This window comes from Haemaphysalis longicornis, unplaced genomic scaffold (genome assembly GCF_048455015.1).
Source record: "Haemaphysalis longicornis isolate Haplotype H1 unplaced genomic scaffold, Haemaphysalis longicornis Haplotype H1 scaffold_3, whole genome shotgun sequence".
Lineage (NCBI taxonomy): Eukaryota > Metazoa > Arthropoda > Arachnida > Ixodida > Ixodidae > Haemaphysalis > Haemaphysalis longicornis.
Genome location: NW_027526335.1, coordinates 169,386,695 through 169,410,482, shown reverse-complemented (window position 1 = coordinate 169,410,482; position 23,788 = coordinate 169,386,695). Strand labels below are relative to the sequence as shown.

At 48.4% G+C, this 23,788-nt stretch overlaps 1 protein-coding gene across 1 annotated transcript in view; it reads right to left on the bottom strand.

Moving 5' to 3' along the window:
- Positions 1-23,151, bottom strand: part of LOC144175669 (uncharacterized) — a 33,778-nt gene extending 10,627 nt beyond the window's left edge. Inside the window, exons 1-3 of the mRNA XM_077704714.1 lie at positions 23,056-23,151; positions 17,459-17,631; positions 12,220-12,585 (exon numbers count right to left, since the gene is read on the bottom strand). Coding sequence (XP_077560840.1) covers positions 12,220-12,585; positions 17,459-17,595 — 503 coding nt within the window. The 5' untranslated portion in view covers positions 17,596-17,631; positions 23,056-23,151. The remainder of the gene's footprint in view (positions 1-12,219; positions 12,586-17,458; positions 17,632-23,055) is intronic.
- Positions 23,152-23,788: the final 637 nt, after the last annotated feature.

Genomic DNA, 23,788 nt, shown 5'->3' with positions numbered 1-23,788 from the left:
TGGCAATAGTAATGATCACCCGACGCCCCAGAAATTTCTTGTTAGTGTAAACTGCATCAGCTTCTGCAACCTCGTTTTGTCCCCAGATCAAAGAAACGCTCAGCCAGCAGTTCTGCGATCTCTTGTAGGCCCCTGCCTGAACACAACACCCACTACAAAAAAAAAAAAAAAAAAAAAATCAAGCTTTAGTTGACGAATTACCCGGCAACCTAGAATTTGACGCTGTTGGGCAAGTGCTACAACTCTGTTTCACAAGATGATTACTCACTTTTGCGGTAGCGAAAAGTGATCGTAGGCTTTTGCACTATACAAGCGGATACGCAGCCAGAAAATGCATGCTCCAATTTAAAGTGCGCTTGACACAAACAGCAGCTACAGCCCAGATGAGCTGACCAAACTCTGCGACTACGATGCGCTGCCGTACCCATCTTTGTTTTTTCCGAGGTTTATTTATTGCGTTCCTAGAAGACAAATTCACCGAATGCTTCAGCACTACTCATATGCACCATTTTGAAAGAAAGAGAAATCGGAATGATTGGCTGTGACGAACACCGCCATCGGCTGACAATGCAGGTAATGAGCTTTTATTTGCTTGCACGCATGCATTTTTTTGTGAACGCTGCCAACCAATCATGCACTTCACGACGGAAGGCAGCGCGTACTGTATTTTTGTACTTATAACCCGCCCCTGCATATAATCCGCACCCCCCCCCCCTTTTAGTCCGCCGGAAAAGAAAAAAAAGAACTCCTCGCGTATTGCTTGCACATTTGATACAGGAAAGGCTGCGCCAAAGCCACTGCTCAAGCAACACATCACATACTATGCAGACAGAAAAAGCGTATATTTAGCAAGCAGGGTATACTGACTGCAAGGCGAAAGTCGCAATTCACTCAGTGTCACTGCTCTCGCCAGAGCTATCACTTGAGCCGCAGTCCTGGCTGTTGTGCACAAGGTCATCTTCACGGCACAACGTGCAACGCCGTGAAGCTGCACTAAAGAAAGAACCCCGTGCATCATTATCCGCACCCCTACTTTGCCACTGAAACTTTCGCATTTTTCGTGCAGGCTATACACGTGAGAATACGGTAACAGGAAGAAGAGCAAGTGCTCATAAGCTAGTGCACTCGTTGGCTGAGCGTGCGCTTTTCCTTTGGCATGAAAGTTCCATTTTATTCTCGCTCGCGTCAGTTTCCTTTCGTTTATATAGTAGCGGCTCAGAGACACCAGCCAACATACACCTATGTCGCTCGCCAATTAATTCCCTCCCAGCTTCACATTTGCAAAACAAAGGAGGAGGAGGAAAAAGAACAGCTGTAGAAATGTGCAGCGAGCTGGAATTACAGAATGCACTTTCAAGAGACAACAAGCATAAGCTTGGGCCACAAATGTTTACAATGTTCTGCTCGTGCCATTGAGAGATTTCATATCGTTTTCAAGGGGCGCCTGTATAAAGGACAACGTAGTAGTGTTCTAGTCAGTAGCTGCCAAATATATCAGTGTGGCAGTTGTAGTACGTACCTGGCAAAGCATTTGCTATCCTTGAACACTGGTGGTGGCAGGGTGAGAATAAGAGGGGATTTTAACTCTTCAGGCAACTACGAGGTCAAGTTCTTTTCCTTTCCACACGTTTTGCAAGTAGGAGCCAGCCCACATAGCTACAAAACTCGTACAGAACAATCTCAAGTGTCAAACAAAGCTTTTTTTTTACATTTTCCGTGTGCTTATTGCTTTTGTTTCTCTGCCATTTGCATGTTGTGTCGTTTTAAACCATGGAATTGGTGCACGAATCGGCAGCCACAGTCTAAATGCTGTATGCAATAAAGTGAAATGTTTATGAAAACATGGATCGAGGGCTTATTTGCATGTAAACGATAAGTACTGTTTTTCCAATGCGCTTACTTTTAAAATCTGTTGTGGTCTCTGCTGTCGACAGGAACGTAAGTAACACAAAAATAAAAGTGCCATATCATAACGAGAGTCTAATTAGTGTTCAGTTTGCAATCACACCGTCTGTTTTACGATTCCGCAGCTTGGTGGACGGAACGGGGACGGTGGACAGACGCTACGGAGACGTATTTGTAGAAAGAGAGAGAGAGAGAGATGTTATTTTGTCTTTCGGGGATCAGGCATTGGGGCTGGAAGAGGCCCAAACGGCCGCCGCAACTGCCAGAGCCCGGGAGGTGGTCAGGACTTTGCCCGACTCCCCCCGTTCGCCAGTCGGGACCCATCTGCTCCCAGATGTGAGGGAAGGGAAGAGGGGTATGGGGGCGCGGGGCATTCGCAGAGGGAATTATAGCGAGTGTCGAGTGCCCCGCAGGTGGGGAAGGTAGGGGTGGCAAAGAGGTGTGGACAAAAGTGTATCATACCGTATTTTTGCGCATACAACCTGCCCCTGCATATAACCAGCACCGCTACATTCAGCCCGGCAGAAAAAAAAAGAAAAATCCTTGCGTATTGCCCCAGAGCGGACCCGAGCGGACCAGCGGGACATCACCCCAGACATCACCTGGGCTGACAAGGGCCTAGTGACGGAACGGAGACGCGGGGCGGACCAAATGGGCTCAGACCACTACCCGCTCTGGCTGGAGCCGTCTGTGGGGGCTGCACAGGCCGCTCTCGCCGGTCCAAAGCAATAGATTGGGATGCGTTCCGGAAAGCAGTGGCAGAACATGACAAGAGGGTCCCGGTGACCCGGCGGCTCCTTAGATCAGCACAGGAGGCCACACGACATCTGATGGTAGACGAGTCAGCTCCTACCCCGGATAAGCACTTACTGAACCTATGGACCACACGGGAGAGCCTTCACAAAATCTACCTGGCCAATGGCCGGCAATACGGGGATCTCCTCCGAGTGCGCAACAAAACTGCTCAGGCTCGCCGATATGCCAAGCAGCTTGCCCGTTCGAGGTGGTTTGCATACTGCGAAACCTTTGACAAGCACACCAGCACTCGCAAGTTACAGCAAACCCACCGAACCATGTCCAGCAAGCACAAAACACTAAACTCGGCCCTCAACATACAAATGGCCTTAGACCTGATGCCAGAAGAATTCGAGGTGGCCGTTGCTGAGGCATTCTTCCCACAACCGGCCATCCCAGCAGACCCACGCACCTATGAACCAAGGAAACCAGCTAGTGACCTAGGAGCTGAGGCACCATTCACTCTGCAAGAGCTGACACGGGCCCTGGATGCTGCCAATGTGCGCAGTGCTCCAGGCGGGGATGGTATCATTTGGCAAATGCTCCTCAACGTTGACAAACCACAGAAGCTCCTGCTGCTGGACAAGCTGAACGAGATTTGGCGAACTGGGAGCATCCCAGCAGAATGGAAACATTCGATTATCTACCCCATCCCAAAGTCAGGGAAAAAACCCACAGCATTAAGAATCTCCGACCTATAGCTCTAACGTCAACGCTATGCAAGCTCCTCGAGCGCATGGTGCTGACTTGGCTCGCATACCACCTCGAGGAGGAGAACCCAGCTTTTTTCGATCCAGCCCAGACTGGCTTCCGACCAGGGCTGTGCACTCAAGACAGCCTTCTGTTACTGCGCCAGTTGGTAGGAGGGAGGCGTTGGGTTCGCCTTAGGTTCCTGGCATCCTCCTGGCAGTAGACTTGCAGAAGGCCTTCGACGCGGTGGCGCACACAGCGATACTGACGGCTCTCGATGGGGCTGGAGTTGGCACACGAATCATGAACTTTGTGCGATTATTCCTGCTAGTCCAAACGTTTGAGGTCAAATCTGGCCCAGGCCACCCAAGGACGTTCTCAAATGCCAGGGGAGTGCCGCAGGGTGCCATCTTGTCTCCAGTCCTCTTTAACATCGTGATGCGAGGGCTGGCTGTAGAGCTACGAAAAATTCCACACCTGGGCTTGACATTCTACGCGGATGACATCACGCTGTGGGTGGACCCCAAGGGCACGCACTTGAACACAGCAGATGTACAGGGAATCGTGCAATAAGCCTTGGACACCATCGATGACTACCTCCCTTTCACTGGCATGCAGCCGTCACCGGAAAAGACTAACCTCCTCCTGGTAGGTGGCTACGACTCGGAGCGAGCGAAGATAAGCCTTACACTGGCTGGCAAGACCATCACCCGACCAGCGGAGCGGTGGGTGAGGACCCTTGGGGTTCCCCTCAGTGAGGTTGGTGGACCGAAGGAATGGATCCATTAGCTTAAGCCAACGTGGCGCCGACACCTCCACCTCATTCGCTGCATAGGCAACCACTTTGGCGGTGCCGGCACACGCACCATCAGGACATTATGCCTGGCAACCCTCACTTCTAAGGCATGCTACGGAGCAGCTTGCTTCATATTGAACCAAACACGCTACGCACAACTGGAGGTCCTCCATCTCGAATGTCTCCGCGCAATAACTGGCCTGCTGCGTCACACAAAAAGAGCTCTACAGGTACTCCGGCCTCCCTCCCCTCAAAGCCTTTATCGAAGCACACAATGAAGGCCACGAACTACGACGGCAAAACACAACTGCGGGCAGGGGACTCCTCACCCTCACAAAAGAACTACCCCCCCATGCACCCAAACTGCCATGCCTGCTGGAGCCTTGGCTCGATGTGCTCCTCAAGCTTCCAAAACCACTCTCCAAAAAGTTCCATCAGCAGGATCATGAAGCTGAGCGTAGAGCAGCAGCTGCCCGTACTGACAGAACCTGGAACTCTGTGTTCACTGCAGCCACCTGGGACCCTATCCCACACAGAGCCAGGCTAGCTGTGGGCACATCTCCCCAATCGGCACATGCAGACAGATCCACGCGTATGAGCACCAACCCAGCCCAGACCAGATTTCACTGTCCGCCATCCTGTGTGCAGTAGACGAGGTTTGTGGGGAGAACCGCCGAGGACTGAGGCAGACAGGGGAGAGGGTGGTGATCTACACAGACAGTAGAGAGGCCATAAAAATCCTTGGCCGCACCCCCAGGACTGGCACGCTTGCTCACGGGATCGAAATGGCAAGCACAGTGCTGTACCAGCACTATGGAGAGGAGGTGAGGGTGGACTGGGTACCAGGTCACGCCGGTGGCATTGGCGATGGAGCCGCACAAGCGTTGGCGAGCGAGCTAATGGACAACCACTCCATCCTGGTGACCCAGACTATGCTCGCACCAGACGACCCCGACCCAAGAGCCAAAATTCTGGCAGCCAAGAAGGAGCGAAGGCGTGCCCTTTGGCAGCACATCCCCACCAACCACCACCTACTGCCCCGAGGACTGCCCCGGGGGGCTCAGGTCCTCATCCACAAAGCACGTGCAGGGGCCGCACTAACAGAAGACGTGCTCGCCAAATGGCGGGCCCACCACCGATGCAGGCACGGGGCTACCGACGACGACAGCGACGACGGTGACAAGGAGCAGGGCCCCATAGTGAGCTGCTCCACATGCACCATGGAAGTGTGCCCAACAGTGACCCACTTGCTGTGGGAGTGCCCTGGCTACCAGAACCTCCGTGCCCAGTACCTGCCACCGCACATCAGAACTCTGCATCAATGGACCACCCTCAACAACAACAGCCGCGACACCCTGCTCTCTCTCTGGGTGTTCGCTCATGAGACAGGCATCGATCGCCGCATGCGATTGCAAATGTACACCATGTACACGCATGTGTGTACGCACTTCTTTCTCTTCTTTCTTTGTTTCTGTCTTTTCTCCGACACCCTTCTTCGCCCCTATTAGACCAAAGAGCCATTCCATAATAAATGAAGACTTTTCATTCATTCATTGCCTGCCCATTTGATACACAAAAGGCTGCACCAAAGCTACTGCTCAAGCAACTCGTCAAATGAAGCGCTTCGCTAGAGCTATCACTTGAGCCGCAGTCCTCACTGTTGTACACAAGGTCATCTTCGATTCCATCCTTGTTTCAGTTTATTTTTTTCTTGTTTTCGTTCTTGGTTTTTCTTCCCTGTCCTTGCATGTTTTGCACAATCGCTGCCATGGAAGGCTTAGTCAGTGTTACTGCGTCGGAGCTTCATGGCACAACGTGCGTTGCCGTGAAGCTGCACTAAAGGAAAAACTCCTGCATTATCCGCGCCCCTACTTTGCCACTGACGTTTTTGCATTTTTGGTGTGGGTTATATGTGCGAAAATACGGTATGTGTTTGGTGTAGGAAAAGTGTGTGCACTTGTAAGATGCACAACATGTGGCCTGCCTCCGGGAAGGAAGGGGCGCGGGTGCAGGGGCCGGTTTTGTGGCGAAGGATGCGGTACGCACACATCCGTAATAGCTGCCTCAAAATGCACCCCACTTATCAGAGCAATAATGAGTGACGAAGAGTTAACTAAAAGCTCACTTTTAACGTAATCTTGGCTCACCCGCTCGAGTAGGTCACTGCTAACAAATTACCCTAGGTGGAGAAACAATCGAATTTATAGGTAGCATCTGCCTGGCTGCTGTAGGGTTTTTTTTTTTTGCTTACGTTCCAACTGATGAAAAAAGTACACCGCTGGATTTCAACCCGTCCTCTACTGATATACGGAGGGGACTCGACGGTGCTTAACGTTCAGGGTGATGGATGATTTCCGAGAGGAGATTATGATTTCAACAAAACAAAAGAGGGAGAAAGTGTATCCCATAGACATGTTATGACCCTTGTTAACCCTTTCAGCCCTGGTAGTGTCAATTGACGCCATCACATACAAGTTCTTCTAGCACATAAAGAACGGAGCCACAACTGCTCGTTTTTAGGGGAATTGTTCCTCATTGATGCCTACTGCGATAGATATCACTGTCGTTTCATTTTAGTGCAGCTGCACGCCACAAAGGAGAAGAAGCTCCACTGAAGACGAAATTACGACACTGAGGCTGAACATTAAGCGCTGGTGACAATAAATTGCTCTCTTTGAGCATGGCCATCCTCATTTCACCCATGTTCATTTGACAGCTGCGGTGTGGAAATCACTTTCCCTAGAGCTCAGTGGGCATAAAACTAACTGCTCAACAGAATTCGCCCATAAGATGTTTAAAGTAGGCCTTCCACTTTAGCAAGAGTTTGTAAGCGCTGCTCCACACAGAGAAGCAGTCGGCTCAACTCACGGTCACGACTTCATCTCCAATGTTGTGGCTGCAGCACTCGCCCATTCTGCACAGCCTTCGTGCATAAAAAGAAAGTAATGCAAAGGTTTCACAGGACCTGTCCGCTATTGCACAACCGACGTATCCCTCAACAACACCGAACGGACGAAAAGAGGCGTAACCTCAAACCAGCATCTCGCCTGATCAGTGCGCGCGTCCGGTGCGGTTCAAGGACATGGGTTCACGGGTGCATGGACACAGGTTCAATTTTCCAACAACAACGTTTTGTAGTAACCGAAAAAAAAAAAGCAAAATGGAAATAAAGTGAGCTCTGCTATCATATTTAATTAGACGCTCTGGAAGAAGCACTGGTTTTACGATGACGCAGGAACTATTATCGGCTATTGGAATTTCGTTACCCAAGAATTAAAACTTTTAAATCGCACGATTTTCGCGACCAGGTCAAGCACAAATTTTGCTTTAAGTAAAGAGGCAACTCCCATAGCAGTTGTTTCTGGGGAACGAGCAAGGTTGTGAAAGCTCAATAACTGATTAAATGAACTGTAAAATCGAAACCTTGATTTTGCGAAGTTTACTACAATTTAATGAAATTTGCGCCTCCCAACGAGATACTTGGTAACAAGAGACATTCGAAAATTGTTTGATTTGTTTTCCTATGTTCACCATGTCAGCAACACTGCATACAAGAGACATGGTTACAAGAGACACTCTGTTCCTAAACGCAACTTTTTTTGAGTTCCTAGAAAAAGTTCTTCACTAATTAGAAGAGACACGATGAAAGGGGGGCCTTATATGAAGGACCTTGTGGAAAACTTCCCTGAAAGACGAAGGCTGGGCCTGCATCCAAGAGACCACAGAGGTTCCAGAAACTTCTGAGGAGCGCGTCTGCAGGTGTGCACCTTGTATGTTTGAGGAGCCTACAGATCATGTAACCCTCACACAAGTAAATGGTGCCCTAGAGGATGAACCAGAGGAGTAGGATGATGAGGCTATTGTAGGACAGAAAGTGTCGGCAGTTGAGGCTGACAACTGTGCAAGAGCCCTTTAACGGTACTGTGAATGGTACCGGTGCTTTAACGATACCGGTGCTGGCAAAGTGAAGCGCTTTGCCTACAAAAGTTTGGCAGGAAGCTAATACAATCTGTAGTTCCTAAAACTACTAAGAACGACTTCCTTAAGCCATAGTGAGAATTTCGTTGTCAACCTGTCTGGATACGGTTTGAGGTTAGAGAGTTATAGCGGAGCGGAGAACCGCTTCGGGTACAGTACCCGGTAGGCGACCAGCGCCACTGCGGGTGCACCGAGGCGAAAAAAACTGGTTGTGCGCATGCGCAGGCATACCGGGTACCGTACCAGGACTGTTTCTGCGCTCTGCTATAACTCTCTACTGATTTATAACAATGTGGTCATGTCCAACTCCGCGCAGCTTTTAAAATTTCGGTTTCAAGAGACCTTGGTTACAAAAGACATGTTCTCCGGGTCCTTTGAGTGCCTGTTCTAACGAGGTTTTACTGTATCGAGGTTTAGCTGTAGTTAGGCGCCAGGTGTATCGCCATTAGAGCACTTAGAATCAGCCGCCGCGAACATGCACCGATGCACTCCGCTATAAGTGACGAGCTTTCCCACACTACACCAGTGACATGCAGAGAAGCAAGAGAAACCATGGCTTCTGTTTAGCACAAAAGTAGAGAAACAAGAGAGGGACACGATAGGAGATAGGCAAACAAATTGCTTTTCTGCTTTTTGGCGCTAAACGAAGCTATACATCACCACCGCCAACTAGCCCAAACTTACAAAAGGAACTAAAATATGGCACCACATAGCCAAGCCAAGCGCGGAGGAATAACCCATGATGAAAGAGCCCCAACCAAGCCCCCAGAGGGAAGTTGTGAACAGCACCCAACACGTGGTCCTGCGAGTTCTCTCCACCTCTCCCTTAGGTAGCACACAGGGAACTTTGAGCAGACGACACATTGGGTCTCGTCGGCACCCTGGCCACCACTTCACTTTCTCTCCCATCTTTCAGCCATGCGGCCACTTGTACTCTCTGTCTCTGTCAAAGCTCTAAGTCCAGTGTTCTATACGCGAATGCACAACGAAACAATACTCGCACTCTACTGATGCCAAGGAGTGCTTCTCATCTCCTTGGCGTTAGGCCAAGTTTATCCTCCTGCTTCTTTTCACATCCCGATAACGATCAGGCTGCAGTGGTCATTACTCTCTAGATGAGAAATCCCAGCTGCGTACTCACATAGTACCCGGTTTCCAAACCAAAAGGTGTGCAAAACGTATCCTATTTTTATGTTGTGTGGGTATTCAGAACTGTGGACCCTCGACATACAAACTACGCACAGCTGTTTCAGTGCACGATATTGCCAAATAGGCAAGAAAACTGCAGTTACGATTTCTCTGGGGCTTTCATCCTCATATTGTGGCATGACACCGTGTTAAGAAGCCAATCAAAGCTCCCACCTGTCTGCACAGCACGTCGGCGTAGAATCGGCCTGCAAAGGGCCACATACAGCTATGTCGGTGGTGTCATGATGACATTCGCACACAACTGAACGCAGAATGTCTGACCTGTGATTGACAGATCAGCATGGCCGAATTGCCAGTCAAAAATATTTGTGTGCCCAAGTGAGTGGTGCAGGCACGAGTAACCAAGTAAACAACAACACAAGCAAACGGGTAACAAGTAAACTCAATATTTGCAGACTGTAATAAACTCAATATTTGCAGACTGTTTCATTTTAGTCTAAACTATCGTTCTGCTAGCCGATGTTCTTGCTCAAGCTTGCCGACATATGTAATCGCACAGCCTCTAACGTGATTGAAGCGGGCACTAACTTCCCGACCTGATGAGATAAATGGCCTTGAAACGAGGATTCGCTGCGTGAACAAGTTTATCAGAGGAACTCCGAGTAGCAAAAAATTTTTTTTAATTTGCCTTTTTGTTTTTTAAACTCGCCAAATTTTTTAAACCTCCCTCACCAAGAGTAAAATAACAAGCAAGAAAGAGTGATAGTCATACCTCGCCTCGGCAAAGTTGGCGTGACTCACTCAAACTCACTCACAATTTTTTTTTTGCAAATCACCACCCACTCAAAGTCAGAACTCACATTGAGCGCAAAACTCAGAACTCACTCGGACTCAGAACTCGCTCGGACTCAGAACTCAAAATGGACTCAGAACCCCCAAAAAAACTTAAAATGGGACTCGGAACTCACTAGGTCTCAGGCGTACTCAAACTCAATCGGACTCAAACTCCTCACCAAGCCACACAAGCCTGACGCTCACTCAAACTCACGCGTGAGTTTGAGTCCAAATGAGTCTAAGTGAGTGGACTCGTGAATGAATTTGCCGACCTCTGGTGATAGTGCACGTTGCAGGGTTTCGATTCCACACAGTTAGATCGCTTTCCTGCAATAAATAATGTTCTCAACGCTATCTAGTCCGCTGGATATACTCGCCCTCGGCTTACTGCAAAATCATTCAACAGGAAGTTGCTGGTTAAAGCTCTGGGTAGATCAGAATTTATGGAAGACCAGAGTGCTGGACTAAAAATACCAAATGCCTTTTCCGCTGCATTTTTCAACTCGTCGCTCTCGTAACACCCATGGTCAAAGGGCTAAGGTAACCGACTCGCATGCAAACAAGCCCGGTGGCCGCAAGTTCGAAATGCACGCAAGGAAACTTTTCCTTTCTTCTTGCTTGAACCGGTTTGTGCCATCTGATACGACAAACATAAGGGAACGAAGAGAATTCGACAGCACAACACTAACTCCAGCTGGAAAACTGTGTGCAAAGAGCCAGTAGGTCTGAGTTCTGCTAGTAGAGTTGCCGAAGAAACCGTGTCACTGGTCACAAGGATAGAAAACTGTTTGTGGCAATCAATAAAGGATGCATTATTTTCGCAATATGTGGTCCACTCCAGTGCTGAATAATATGCACAATGAGCACTTAACACTCGCCTATCTTTAGGATGACATCACTGCAAGCTGGACTGTGCCGACCAACAGTGGCGCGTGATCTCTTGAGACGCACATTGAAGGGAGCATTTCAAAGACGTCTCATAAAATGCATGAGCAATTAATTGCAAGAATATTTTGGATTCTAGTTCCTAAAAGGTTGTTCAAGCAGATAAAATTACGCAAAGGCAAATTCATTTTTTGCTCACGACTTCAACCCTTTCGCTGTCACTTGCGTACCGGCACGTTTTCGCATTCCCCCTCTGCAGTGTCACTGACGTACCGGTACGTCCTCCAATGTGCATTCAAAAATTCGCGCCATAACGCAGAGCGGGTGCGGATGGACTGTTTGCGCCACCTGTCAGACCTTTCTAGTAGCTCGTATTTTCACTTGCTAGCTCTTTGAACGGTACATTGAAGAGCATGGAGCGTCTGCACCCACCTTTCGTTGAGGGGAGCTTGGCTGCTCCGCGCACTGTACTCTGTCAGGATGAGTGACCATGTGGCACGAGTGCGATTGCAAGGGTTGTTCTGCCATCTACAACGGGTTCATAGATTTTTTTTTTTTTTAATCTGTTCCCGCGTCAGCTACGCCGTTGCCTTTCCAATAGATCGAAACACGACTCAGTCGCGGCTTTTGCTGGCTCATTTCTGTGTGTTGCGCAGGCTGCTGAACGTGCTCCCTGAATGCATGCGGTCACTTTCGGATGGCTGACCGCGCGGGGCCTTCGACTGCGGACACAAGCGATGGTTCTTAGATTCCAATTCAAATAAAATCCAAGCTCGGATTCACATTCTGAGAGTTTCTCATTCGAGGAAGGGGTGATGAGAGTTCCACAGGATCAGATTCCGATGTTGAAACGGTGGTGGGGTCGTCCCAGAAGCGGGCACGGCAAACTGAAAATATCTGGAAGAAAAGCAATTTCTCACCTGCGCTCTTCCTTTTTGACGCGTTAAGTTATAAACGCTGTCATAGTCAAATAAATCACTGTTCCCTCCCTCATATTCCGGAAACCAAGCCAACACTGGGAGAGTGCGTCGCGGCGAGAAACACCCGACAGTGAAAGGGTTAAATTCGTCGTAGACAATCTTGACGTGGCCTATGAACTTTTGACGAGCACTGTTACAGAGAAAACTCATTACCAAAGTCGGGCACGACCCCCGAGTGAAAAGCAAAAAAAAAGGGACACCGCTTACTCAAATCCGAGGTTGACGCCGCCCTCCAACCTCAGCTCGAGGCTGCTCTCCGGGGGGTCCTCGGACTTGGCCAGGGTCAAGCCATAAGCCGTAGCCATAGCCAGTTGCCAGGGGGCCAGCTGCAGGGGCTGCAGCTTTGCCTTGAACTCCCCGCCCAGGAGCTCAACCAGTAAGCCGCGCGCCTTTGGCTGCCCCGCGATGAGGACGAGTGCCACTTCCTGGGTGTTGCAGACGAAGCCACCGGCCAGCAACTCCGTTGATTTGCGGCTAGCCACCAGAAAGTAGACGCAGACCACCTCGCAGCCGACCGCCGACCCATCCACAAGCTGGCTGGGCCGCACCCGACGCACCAGGTGCCGATCACCGCTGCGTGGCAAGGAGCTGAATGATTGACTGATTGCATGGTTTAACCAACGCCGCCTGTATAAACATTGCCTGACACGTCACCCGCTTTCCAATGAGAGTGGTAGGGACGCTTAGTTCAAGCACTCATCCGGTACGTGGCGTGCGCCGGCGGACATCCCGCCTGACGTCACTGCTCGCGAGTTGCGAACACTGCCCCCACTTCTACAGCGTGTGTCTGTCAGCTTGCCTCAAAGGCGTCGGAGCACTGCCTGGGGAACACTAGAAAAACTGTCAACTAATTTGCATAGTTTCCGAGAAGCAGCACTGGCTGGCGGACATGAAAGCACGTAGGAAGGCTACGGAGTGGGAAAGGGTAGGAGAGAGCAACAGGCTGTTTGGCCATTTTTCGCTCACGCGTTAGGCAAGGATTATACAGGCAGCGTTGGTTTAATGTACCGAAGTCGCAACTGGGCTATGAGGCACTCTGTAGGGGAGGAGGGCTCCGGGTTGAGGGGGCACACTGCTCTTAAAACAGCCTCCTTTAATTGTCAATTCAACTCTGTGAAACTTGTCAGCCTTGCTGCCTTTTTTCCCACTGACTTCGAATATGCTGTTGTTTTTTGAGTCAGTGCATGAGTTACCAACGTAATTAGAGATAATTAGCCATTTTTGGAGGAACAATAGACGGAACAGTGTTCGTCATAAAACTGTAATCGTTCGTTTTTTCCAATGCTAGGAACCCTGGTGAGTGCAATAAGAGAATCGGTCTTCCGAGGCACCGCTTGGAACTAATTTTACAGCTCATTAAACTTTGGCGTTTGAAATGGGCATTCAAAATAGTTCCTTGCCACTCGTGCACGGAATAAGACTGACTGATTGTGGGGTTTAACGCGCCGACGCAACGCAGGCGATGAGGCGCGCCGTAGTGGAGGGCTCCGGATTAATTTTGACCACCTGGGGATCTTTATCGTGCGCCGAAATCTCGTACACACGGGCGTTTTTGCTTTTCGCCTCCATCAGAAAAGCGGCCGCCGCAGCCGGGAATCGAACCCGCGACCTCGTTCTCAGCAGCGCTGCAAATGTTCCCCACACCTGCTAACGGGTAGCCCTCGTGCCTTTGGGGTGGCCCAATGGTTAGGTTGTCGGTTGCATGGCGTTAAAGTGCCGGTTCAATTCCCCGGACTTCCCCGGCCACATGTTTCTTTTTTGAGGCTTTGAGGTTTACTGTCTACGACAGACGGATTACGTAGGCTAAACAGCTCTGCCGTTAAAAAGGCACCAATTCAGACGGAATAAGAATATCCTAACATTGTGCACTGGTGCCACCAACGTTTAATGAGCTGTAAAATTGCTTTCAAGCGGTGCATAAAAAAACCGATTCTCCCATTGAATGCACCAGGGTTCATAGTATTGAAAAATACAAAGATTACAGTTGTATGACTCACACTGCTTTGTCTATTGTTCCTCCAGAAATGACTAAGTATCTCTAATTATCCAGGAAAGTAACTGACTGACTCACAAAATAATGCAATATTTGAAATCAGTGGGATAAAAAAAGCTTGACTTACAAGTTGCATAGAGTTTACTTAACAATTAACTAAAGGAGGCTGTTTTAGGAGCTGGAGATCCTTATCACGTGCAGAAATCTCGACAAACGGATGTTTTTTTCTTTTCGCCCCCATCCGAAAAACACCCATTGTGGCCGGGATCAAACCTACTGCATTTATTCGAATAGAAGGCGAGGTTTTTTCCAAAATCCCTAGTCTCAAAGTCATACCCCGCCATATATTCAAAGCTCAGTACATATACATATATAAACATACATACATACATACAGCGAATCAGAATAGGAAATGAGGGGCTCGTTGAAAATAACACAGAAATAAGAGAGCATCAATCACCACCTTTACGGAGAGTCACCCAATCTCACTCCACTGGGACAGGCTAATTTGCGATCCACAGCCTTCATTGCGCTCGAATAGGAAAAGTTTTACAGAGCCGTGAAAATGTTATCAAAAACCTTGTTAGCTTATTTTAGAAATATGCTTACTGCTTCCGTATTGAAAGAAGGAAAAAAAAATCAACCTGCCTGCTAGACAGCGAGTGCTGCAAACTAGCTAAATCAAAATGTGTTTCTTGCTTTTTTTAGATGCAAGGCATCTCTTACACTCGGCCTGTCCCTCCATCCATCCGGCGTCCGTCCGCAACCCTCCTCCTTTCCCCTCGCCCGCCAGCTGCGTTAGCACGTTCTCCTCGCCATGCCAGCTGTGTGTTAGTGCGCATGCGTGTCTCTCATCCCTCTCTCTCGCAGAGCGGCTATATAACCGCGGTATCTGCAGCGCGCTCCTCAGTCGCTCCGTCAGTCGCTCTTGCTGCTACTGCTCCAATGAGTTGAAATGGACACATACATTTCCAATTACGCTGTAGCAGGTATGTTAGTGTGATTGAGCATCATTTAAAGGGACACTGAAGTGATATGTAAACATTGCGGGATTACTAGCGCAAATTGTAGTCCGGAGTCCCCAGGCCATGTTTCGACCACTCTAGGCGCGTTTACGCGATTTTATTTAGTAGAAAAACTAATTCGAAAATGCTGTCCTCCTCTCTTTACGCTCGCCCATTTTCTGTGGCGTTTTCGTGTGACGTCAGGAGGGGATGAGCTGGCAATTGGCCGCGCTACTGCACGGCTCCCCGGCCTTCAGACAGAGTCAGTCGGCCCAGCTTTCGTCCGCCGGCCACCGGCGGGTCGTCGCAATCAAGGAGGTTAAAAAAAATTGCTTGGTCGCAATTCGTTCGCTTAGTTGAAACGAAGCCAGGACACGTTTGTGAATGGAAGAATGTGCCTTTCTTTACTTGGTTTGTTTGTACACTGTATCTAGCTCCAAGTCAAGGTCGCTTCACACAAGCGCTGCACAAGCGCACATGCGACGCTTCGCTGACTGGTACGCCAGTAGGAAAATATAAGGCCTCTTGAAGGCGGGAGAAGAGTCAGCGAAGTCAATATAGGTACTAAAGAAATAAAATCAACTGATATTTTTACCGTACAGCGTAAAACTAGGGTGCGGGAAGCACTTTTTTGCGCTGGGCGAACAAGCACAGCGGTCAGCAGCACGACTACGCATCTGCGAACGCTTTTCCGTCTAAGAAATGCAATTGCTAGACGTGAGCTACTGTGGAAACTCGGGCAACGCTTACTGCACGAGCGCAGTACAACAAATAGTCACCTAAGCTGCTTGAAATGCCAAAACTAAATAAAAGTGTAAACCGGTTATACAATATATACCCTATATTAGCAAGGCTTTCGCATCCCACTCCGTGGCTCAGTTGTCTGGGGCGCTAGGTATATGCTAGTGTTTTGCAAGTCACGAGTTCGAATCCCCACGGTTACGTGCTTTTTTTTTTTTTTGCAAGTTAACATTTTTGTTTTCCGCCGATGTTTTCTATATTGAGTTCACCTTTTTTTGGGCCGCAACGTTCATGGCTACACGAACTAGTTCACAAAACGCGCGCAGGCTGGCACTGGCGCGCTAGCGAGTTCTCGTTGGCATTGCTGGCCAGTGGCATTGCTGGTCTCGTTACCAGTGCTGGCAGCACTGGTATTTCTTTAAATTCCAAAAAAGAATGGCAAGGTTGAAACACAGGCGCCACAAAAAAAAAAAAAAAAAGTTGCAGAAGACATTATGTTCATGTATTAAGACGTGGGCCCCAATACCATTAGTTTGTCGTTGAGACAGTTTTGGTACGGAGCTGACACATTCAACATTCGTTCTTTTTAGACGCTACAGCCAAGAGAGCGAGACCAGGGCATCGTTTACCGCATTTTCGCTCGTATAACCCGCCTCTGCATATAACCCGCACCCCCACTTTGCATCGATGAATATTACGGAAATGTATGCAGATTATTGTATTTTGTTGGCGGCGCTTTGAAAAACGATTTCCCTAGTTTTGTTGTGGCGGAAAAGTGGAGCTCCGGCCACCAAACAAAAGTAAAAGTAAAAGTATATATATATATATATTCCCGTGTATTGGCTCCATACTTTATACCTAAAAGAATGGACCAAAGCAACATTAAACATTTGTTTATGCAAAAGCTGGCGTATTCATGGGAGGTTGTGGCCGTTACTACACCAGGGTGGCCAATCCTGCTCTGGTGAGGGAGTGCATTACCCGCAATGGTCGCCGGGGTCAGGCCGCACCCCAAGCCCCTTTGTGCAATTCCATCAATACGCGGATTTTTTTTTTTTTTTTAATCCGGTGGGAATTGTCCGGCACCAGGATTCGAACCACGGTCCTTCTGCACGCGAGGCGGGTGTTCTACCTCTACGCCATCGCTGCACCACGGGAATAAATTGGTCACAGTTGGCACAGGACCGAGGTAATTGGAGAATAATGGGAGAGGCCTTTGCCCTGCAGTGGGCGTAGATAGGCTGGTGGTGATGATGATGATGATGATGATGATGCAAAAGCACTTCCCTAGCTGACTACGTAACTAGACGACTTGCCGGACACATTTTTTCAGTTGGTATATCGTTGAGCTGTGTGTGAAAAATAAACCCTGTCAATGGGATAACAGTGGCTTAGTTGCTATTACTGCTGTAGGGGCATCATGGCCCAACGCGTTTTGCGCTGAAGCTGCACCAAGGGAAATTGGTGAATATTTGGGTAAAATTTATAGCGCAACTACGACAAGGACAACACAAAGACGACAAACACAAGCGCTTGTGTTCGTTGTCTGTCTATTGTCCTTGTCGCAGTCGCACTTCAATGTTCACCAAACAAAGATGAGACACGCAGCGCCTGTGCGAGATCTCGTCTTCTCTTCACTATTGTTTGTGGTGCTGGGAGTTCACAAACTGTAGCCCAAACTGAAACAAGCTCCGGTTCGACCACGTACCTCAAGTCGCGCAGTGATGGCAGGGCGCCGCATACCACTGCTTTGAGTCGCTCAGTGCTAAAGTCAGAAAACGCTGGGGCACAGTGGCAGTGCCACGTCTGACCCAGCAGGGCATCGGACGCCGCCTCGTCGCCCATCCTGGCTGCCGGCTGGGGAGACTGCACAGCCGGCACCTGCAAGCACGAGGGAAGCGAGCGAGCCTTCACGAGCTGTGCACAAAACAGAAAAAACTCCTAGAGGCACTTAAGGCCTGTTCACCCTTGCGACGAAAGCGAGCGAAACCGACGGAAATTTCTGTCGCTTCCGACGCCTTGCATCGTTTTCGTCGCTCTCGCCTCCTCATCGCTCCATCGCTTTTGAAGCGGAAGCAGGAGGAGAGACTTCCCGACGTCATTTCCTGCCAAAGCACCCAGATGCTGCGTCTCCACAAGCGGCGAAACTCCCGTGAAGTCTCACTCCGAGCGCGAGACAATAAGCAAAAAATAACAGCAAAAAATCGTCGTTGCCGTCGCTTGATGTCGCGTGCTAGTGTGAAGGCGATCAAGCAAGGGTGGCGATCATGCAAGGGTGGCGATCGCTTTCGCCTTCGTCGCGTCGCTTCGTTGCAAGTGTGAACGGGCCTTTAAAGGGACCATGCAGACAAAACACAAGTTTGGTTCATTCGAAACATTGCCTCCTTAGAATCACATTGACACCACTTTCAACATAAACTTCGCTCAAATAAGCTACACAATTAGGAAAAAAGGAAATGGCCATGCGACCCACTAGATCATTCCCCGCAACAGAACCTATGATGTCATACCAGCCAGATCTGCGATTGGCTGAGGCCGGAAAAAAGCAAACGGAAGTTAGGCAGGGCTTATAAGTTTGCCGAACGAGCTATTGCCGTTTAAATTTAGGGCAGATTCTTTTTACAGCCGTGAGAATTGTGGGGTGACAATTGAAGTTACGAACAAACACGTGAACGCCAAGGCATTTAGAGCGGCACTTTGGTGGCTGACACTGCCTAACACAGCCGTCGGACGCGCTGGACTGGCCAGACAGAATGCTGATCAACTGACACGAGCGGTACGGTCACTTACATGACCATGTTCGTTGAGTCATAGCTTAAGTTTAAGGAAACGATTAGTATGAGCCATAATAAAAATGCGGCAGGTATAGAATTCCGGGCAGAAGAAAAGTGCAAACACTGGGACTTCAGTGGTATTCCAGCGCCACCTATGAAAGTGGGAAATAAACAAGATAACCAAACAGCCGTCTGTGGGATGGTAGCAGCCCTGGTCAGCAGGCTATCTTTAGTTGTTGGGCCCTCCTCTGGATACATCATTGTCATCACGAAAACACGATTTAGTGGAATTAAAATTTTGGCATAAAATGTTTAATTTCTCAGTGAATAAAGCATCGTTTGCTGCCGGACAAGTGCTGAGGGCACTATAAAACACCAAAACTTTCGAATAAAATAAAGTTGTAAAAGTTAAATTTTGTCTGCATGGCCCCTGCTTGGCCTGGCGATACTTATTAACAACTTTTTACCTCTAAATATAATTAGCGCCGCTTTCTTTGGTTTCGTTTCTTATTCTCTCAGTGGAAATTGCTTTGACCGGCTTCTACTTACATGGCACCCCAATCAGATGTTATAAGGCGTACAATATTCTTTAACTTTTACATTTCCATCTCAAAGTTATATTCTCTAACTTTTACATTTCCATTTCAAAGTTCTGTGAAGCGGGCACGTCGCCCCTCAAAGCTCCCAATTGCCGTCCCATACCCCGAGCGGGTATGTGCAACGAAGAAAAGAACAGTAACATTTGTTTTACCGCGGACAGCACGTAGAGATAGTACAGTGGTGTACAGGGCTGCAACTGTAGTGACCCGGGTTCAAATCCCATCAGATCATAAGCGTTTTTTTTTTCCTACTCTTTACAGTGCCGGCCATTTTCTTTTCATGATTGCACAACAACAACGGTGGTTTATGCGGAATGGGGCACTTAGTGCTTTTGCCTCTGAGAAATCTAGGTGGTATGCAACGAGAATTAAAAAATCCCGGGCCACCTCCACTAACGTGAAATCTGGCGAGGGACGAAGCATGCAGTGTATAAGTGTATGCTTGGTGCCTTGGCGTTTTTGCCAACGGAGATGAAACCATTGGGTGGTAGAGGTATGCAGCTTTGCTGTAAAAGTCTCGCATCTTTGAAGCACAAAGCTCTCTAGCGCGAGGCATAAACAGTGTCTCGGTGTTTTAGTTCCGTGACTAGTACACGAGAAGAACGACGACGACGACAGGAAATGCCGACAGCCCCAGCCGCTAAGGGGCTTCGCCCCTAAAACCTAAACAACCACATGCTTCGAGGTGCACGCCTTTTTGGCATTGAACAGCCACCACGCCACCTGTTTTCTCGATTTAGTTTACAGTAAAATTAGCCACTGCGATTGCATTTTTCAGTGACGTCTTTCCGTCTCGACCACTGTGAAGGACTGAGAATGAGGAAGAACACAAAGGTCCGTGCATGTTACACAAGATTTTGTGCCTGCTTTCTCGTCTAGAAAACAGCAACTACGCTCGACTCAATGCCAGTAAAAAAAAAGGCCCCAAAACAGACTTACCCAAGGTTCTTGCTACAGTGAATGCAAATGCTATCAACGATAGGTACAAAGGGAAGCTTACACCTACTTGGAAGGACTTCGTTTCACACGCCTAGTTGTTGCCGCCTTGAATTGTCTTTATGGCTGGCTCGCAAAAACTTCTTCCTGGCTTCCCTTTTGCACCAGGGCAATGGCACATGCCCTCACATCACCAGATCTAAAACAGTAAGCTGCTGGTTTGAGTTCAATGATAAGCCTTAAAGGGGCACTAAAGAAATTTTCTCCCTTTTTTGTGGCTGCATCCTTAGTCTAATATCCCAGCTACACTAGGGTCCGAATGTCATTTGAACCAAATGTCATTTGACTCAAATGGGGCGCTTTGAATGCCATTCAGAATCCGCCGTGCAACACTGCAATTTCAATGGCATTTGAAAGCTTGAGCATTTACTCGTCGTGCTGCATGGCGCTGCTGCTGTCGAGTTCTGTTTTTACACAATAATGTAACAATCAAATTTAGCGGCAGTCTTTCGTATTAAAATCATATGAAATTACCAATAACATTAACTTTGACACGGTTTTTGCTCAATTCTGAATCCCAATCGAGGTTTTCTGTGCTGTCTGGCCACACTGGTTCGTTGCTTGCTCGCACTGATGCCGAGAGTACGGAATTATTACATCTTGATATCCCGATTTAAGTGAACGAGAAGTAAACAAAGTCCCACAATTAAGAATATTTTGCCCGTTTCAAGTACAGCAGTAACGTATTTGTTTATGCTAACTTGTTTATGCTATGCACAGTTTATGCTAACTGTGCGCGAGAGTGCTAGAAATGGCATTTGAAATCCCAAATGTCTCCCTCGGTGCTCATTTGGCTGGAATGTCATTTGAGCCGAATGGCATTTCAAAATCTAGTGCAGCAGCACAACTTGGTACTTGAGTCAAATGACATTTGGTTCAAATGACATTCGGATGCTAGTGTAGCACGGGTATAAGGTGTGTCTCCTTTTACTTCAATATGCAGCAAAAATCTGGAGACGTAGTATATGTACTGAATTGTACATGTATTAAATAGGAGACAATACAAGAAAGGCAGCCATCACGGTTGCTTCACAAACTTTATCTACGATTTTAAGCTGGTTTCCAATGTAGTTTAAAGCCTCTTTGATCTTTGGAATCTTCTCTCCCCGTTTTTTATAGCTTATACTGAGCCCTTGTTTGTTTCGAGACAATTTTTACGAGCAAAAGCTGCTGCCCAGCTCTGTTGAATGTCACCACCGCAGAGTTTCCATAGTGTTGTCCCAGCTGATGGCACAGAAGTGGTGGAGAGGATGTTGTGAAAGAAACCGCACTCTTGTATTTAACAATCTCAAATGTGCAGGAATCATTAAACAGCAAAACATGGGACCTGCTGTGCATATTCTCAATTTAAAGCTACAAACATAAGTAGGCTACGTGCACAACTCCCTCGGCGTCACCCCTTAAAGGAGCCATGAAGACAAAATACAAGTTGGGTTTATTAGAAAGACTGCTTAGTCCCGATAACAATGATACGAATATCATCGCAATCTTCGAACAAATAACGGAGAAATTAAAGAAAACGTGTGAAGCAGTCGCGACCCCCTAGCCAATTTCCCCGCAACTTTTCTATGACGTCACGGAACCTTGTTTTTGCTTTTGGCGGCCGTCTAACTGACCTGCCGCGATGACACATGACTGGACGTCTGTAATGGGGCCTCTAGTTCCATTTGACCGCATCACTTGAATGCTAACGTGCAGTTAACGCACTGAAAATTATATTTTATTGTTGGCCCGTATGACGTCATTCTTGCTCATAACACGTTACTGTGGTGCAAAATTTGAAAGTCTTTAAATACTTGCTTTTTTTTTGTTAAAAAACATCTTTTGGGGCTGTAATGGAGCGGAGTGAGATACTGAATCCTAGTTCTTTCAAATAACACGAAGTTGTATTTTCCCTTCATGGCTCCTTTAAGAAACCAGCAATAGTTTTTCTATGCCATCCTCTCTGATTATTCGTTTCGCAAGTGTACTCCACTCTCCTCTTAGCCACTTCCTCCACAGAGACTGCTGAGAACACCCAAATGTGCATTAAGAGATGCACAGGAACCGGTCAACAGTTGTTCGTCATCAACTTTTCCCCTTGACGCTAACTTCGAATGACCGTATCTGCTTTACTTCGAATGACCGTATCTGCTTTCAGCGGTTCAGCGTGCGAACAAAGTAAGTAGCTGCATACTGTTCACCTTCTTATCCAATGAACCTAGAAAAATATAATAGAGATACACAAACCATTCTGTGATTCAGACTGCCGACAGCACAGTCACTGCAGTATGCATGGTTTGCTTAGCATGCCTTTTAAACCACAATAAACTATGTTCTAATCGGCATACTCTAGGTTTTACGCCTCCGCTTCTACTGCGAAAGTCGACTAAGCTCACATGCGTAAGGAGCTAAATAAAATGCGCCTGACTGAGGCATTTAGGCGCCGAAAAAACTAAGAAAATACATGCAAACACTGAAACAGAGCAAACTTACTGAAATGCTATTTGGGGATCGTCTGACAGCGCTCTCTCAAGGAGCTGCGAAGTTATGGCACTACCTGCATACTAGGAGTAGGAATACCATGGAGTGACAGCCCGAACAACTGCTGCATTCGCATACATCCGCATCGACGAGAGCAGTTAACCCAATAACGAAAACTAGAATGCTAACAATGTTTACTTACAAAAGGAACCGCACCTGCCAAAACGGAAGCGAGAGGGAGGTTAACCTAGACGTCGTGCTAGATTACGCACACGCACAAGGCAGTAAACCAACGTAGCGTCCCGTCCTCAAGCAAGAAGAGCCGGCAAGGCACGACAAATGCCCGCACTCTTCGATGAAACCCACGTCCAAACAAAGCACACGCAAGCACGCGGTCCGTTGTCATTTCGAGGCATCAGTGCCCACAATTTCTTTAGGGTTGTAGTGGGCTGATGCAGGCAAGCAGAACTTACCCGTCACACCGTCCACTGAAAACAGAGTCTCAGACCGCTCCGACCACCAACGGTTTCACACTCGCGCCGCTCCCGCCGGCGCCCATTTTTTTTTTAAATCCGCCTCGGTAGCGCAGTAGGCAGCAATAAGTGGAGTTGGTCGCTGGTCCAGTTAGCCGCGCAAGTCGCAGCAGACGCCGCTGGTGCTAGTGGCGCTGCAGTCGCACCTTTCTCCAACGTTTTTAGAATACCTTCTCCGCAACGGCTATCCCTGTCCGCACGCCTCGCGCAGATAACTTAAAATTGTCCGCACGCCTCGCGCGGATAACTTTAGAAGTAGTCCGCACTTCTCGAGCCCGATTGCAACGCTGCTTGGATGCGCCCACAAGATGTGAGCGCCATGGTGAGCGCGCCACGCGATCCTCCGCAAAGCAACAAAGGTGGCGCTGGGTATCCCGCGCCACTCGTCTACCGAGAAGCTGTTAGGCATGGCCAAACACAACACGGTGCATGACACGGTGGAAGAGTTGGTAGAAGCACAGAACAGGGAGGATTTTAGAGAAGCAAAGGTCTAGCTTTGCCTGTAGTGCCAGAAAAAGCGTAGTGGCGGCGTCGTGAACTACCCAGTACGCCCGCTTGATGGCGCTGTAAACACGGCTTTGTAAACATGGCGGATGCTTTTTGCACAGGCCGCTTGAGCTCCTTAATAACATGGCTGCCCTCGCACGGCGGCCGCCGGCTCGCTGCTCCACGG